We start from the raw sequence: 2,117 nt of genomic DNA on the forward strand, positions 1-2,117 counted from the left end.
ACATACCTTCAATAGCGTTAGTTGATGATGGAAATATCTCCGATTAGTCCAACGTTCTAATGAATACTGATTGAAACCGTTGAAACAGAACATATTCATATTTTTCTGGAATATTTTATTTGAATTGTTTTTGGGTTGATCAAATAAATGAGATGAATGTGGGGTTTCTACAAAACAGCAGCAACATGCACAGATACGAAAAATTTCCAATAGGTGTCTCTTTTTCGGACAATATTACGATCCATCCATATTTTCGACCAACTGTACTTATATTGTCTCATTTTGTGGCCATCTTCATACTAATTTCCTTCCAATCATAGGATTTATTAAGACAACATCCGACGTAACGCATAACATATTATGTCCATATTTTAATAACATATCGGCCGTTATTATTATGTTATTAAGTATAGTTAATAATATGTTATTGCCCGTAAATCTGTAGAAGAGGCTTTTTGTCCATGTCAGTGGACTTTTGTGGTATTAAATTTGTTTAAATCAATGTGAATTTTATGGAAAAAATTGTGTTTATTGAAATTTGATATCAAAGAAAACCGAAAACGCCATAAAAACCCAATACTTGTTCAAAATTGTTTGGTACTTTATACTACTTGTGCATTGATACTAATCCGCCTGTCTAAATATACTTACAGAAATCCTAACGATAGGAATTTTGGTTTGCAATTCTACATCGAATTTATCTTGATCAATCACTCACTTACATGTTCACTTCTTCTTGGTGAATGCAGTGAATGCATGTCGCACAAATCGAGCCTTTAATATGAAATCTTGTCATTTGCAAGAGCAAACCACGAACACATGAGATAATTTTGATGACATTTAGCTAAGTTCATCGGCTTGTCCGTTGAATTGCAATTTAAAACAGAGGAATAAGAACATTGATGAAACGAATAAATCAATGATACTGAACCTAAAAACACATATGTATATATTGAAATTATATTATTTCTCCACTTAAATTAATTAAACTTAATTCCAATCAAAATCTATTTAAAAAAATCTGAACCTAATATCCCCGTAAAGATACATCAACTCGTTCTTGGTCGAGTATATTCTTTACTTCTGTAAAATCCCTTTTCTTCGGTTGCGGTGGGAAATGACGTCTAATTCCAAAGGGTTGCAGCCGATACGTGAGGAAATACATCGAGTATTGATATTTACCCTGGATGTAATGAAAACTAATCGTATAATTTGAGCAGCAATCCAATCCTTCATCGTTCCAATAGTATTTTCTTTGCCAGTACCAAGAATTGGGATCGGGTTTGCCGAATAAATGCACCTCCGGCCAAAAGGTTAAAAAGCGATCGCGTTTAAGCAAATCTCGTGAATCGCCGGCATACACATTATAATGGTCAAGACAAAGGGAAATTTCCCAATCCTCGACTCGATTATCGGTTTCAATATGACAGTCTCTCGGTTGTTCTCCTTCTGATTTGCGGTAGAACTCTTTGTTGGTTAGCATTTTTTCAACGAATATTCGAACAGTTTGTCGGCTCATCACGTAGCCACTGCCTCCACTAAAATACCCTTGCTTATGGTCCGTAGTGTTGAATTTATATCCAAAGTAAATGGGATCCTCAGTGGAATATGCCGACAACATGTAACGTAAGTTTTCAGTGATTAAAAACGTGTCATCGTCACCTTTTATGAACCAATCGTAGTCGCTGAGAAAATTCTTGTAAATATGCTGCATCATTAATTTAACTTTGCCCCACATATGACCATGATCATTAGTGACATTGAATCCAAGGGCTCCCAAATTTATATCAGTTAACGTACTGGAAAACAATAATTTATCACAATGCTTGCCCCACGTCTGCTGAATATGAACCGCTCGTGATGAATGAGTCTTTGGCATCGTATGCAAGAAACACAATATTCGGATCTTTTTTACATTCTCAATACTTGTTTGCGTCAAATTAGGATGGGGTCCTTTTCTTAAACTCACTTCAGCCACCTTGAATTTGTTGATATGTCGAATTGATTCTGGATCCTTAACTGTTAGAATAGTAATGAAAAATCCGATTCCAATTCCAATTAGAAACCAACAAAATATTATTTTTGCGTTCATCTTCTAAATACACTTGCAATAGTGC

General features: G+C 34.8%; 1 protein-coding gene across 1 annotated transcript; it reads right to left on the reverse strand.

Annotated features, from left to right (window-relative positions):
• Nucleotides 1-1,027: 1,027 nt before the first annotated feature.
• LOC129573807 (glycoprotein-N-acetylgalactosamine 3-beta-galactosyltransferase 1-like) lies at nt 1,028-2,092 on the reverse strand. The gene has a single exon (XM_055454910.1). It carries the CDS (start codon nt 2,090-2,092, stop codon nt 1,028-1,030), a length of 1,065 nt encoding a protein of 354 aa, XP_055310885.1.
• Nucleotides 2,093-2,117: the final 25 nt, after the last annotated feature.

The sequence above is a fragment of the Sitodiplosis mosellana genome, unplaced genomic scaffold (assembly GCF_009176505.1).
Source record: "Sitodiplosis mosellana isolate CC-2019 unplaced genomic scaffold, AAFC_SMos_1.0 Smas_scaffold_6109, whole genome shotgun sequence".
Lineage (NCBI taxonomy): Eukaryota > Metazoa > Arthropoda > Insecta > Diptera > Cecidomyiidae > Sitodiplosis > Sitodiplosis mosellana.

Bases quoted from the DNA above. Each gene is read 5' to 3' on its own strand.
- LOC129573807 (XM_055454910.1), bottom strand. From the start codon at position 2,092: ATGAACGCAAAAATAATATTTTGTTGGTTTCTAATTGGAATTGGAATC.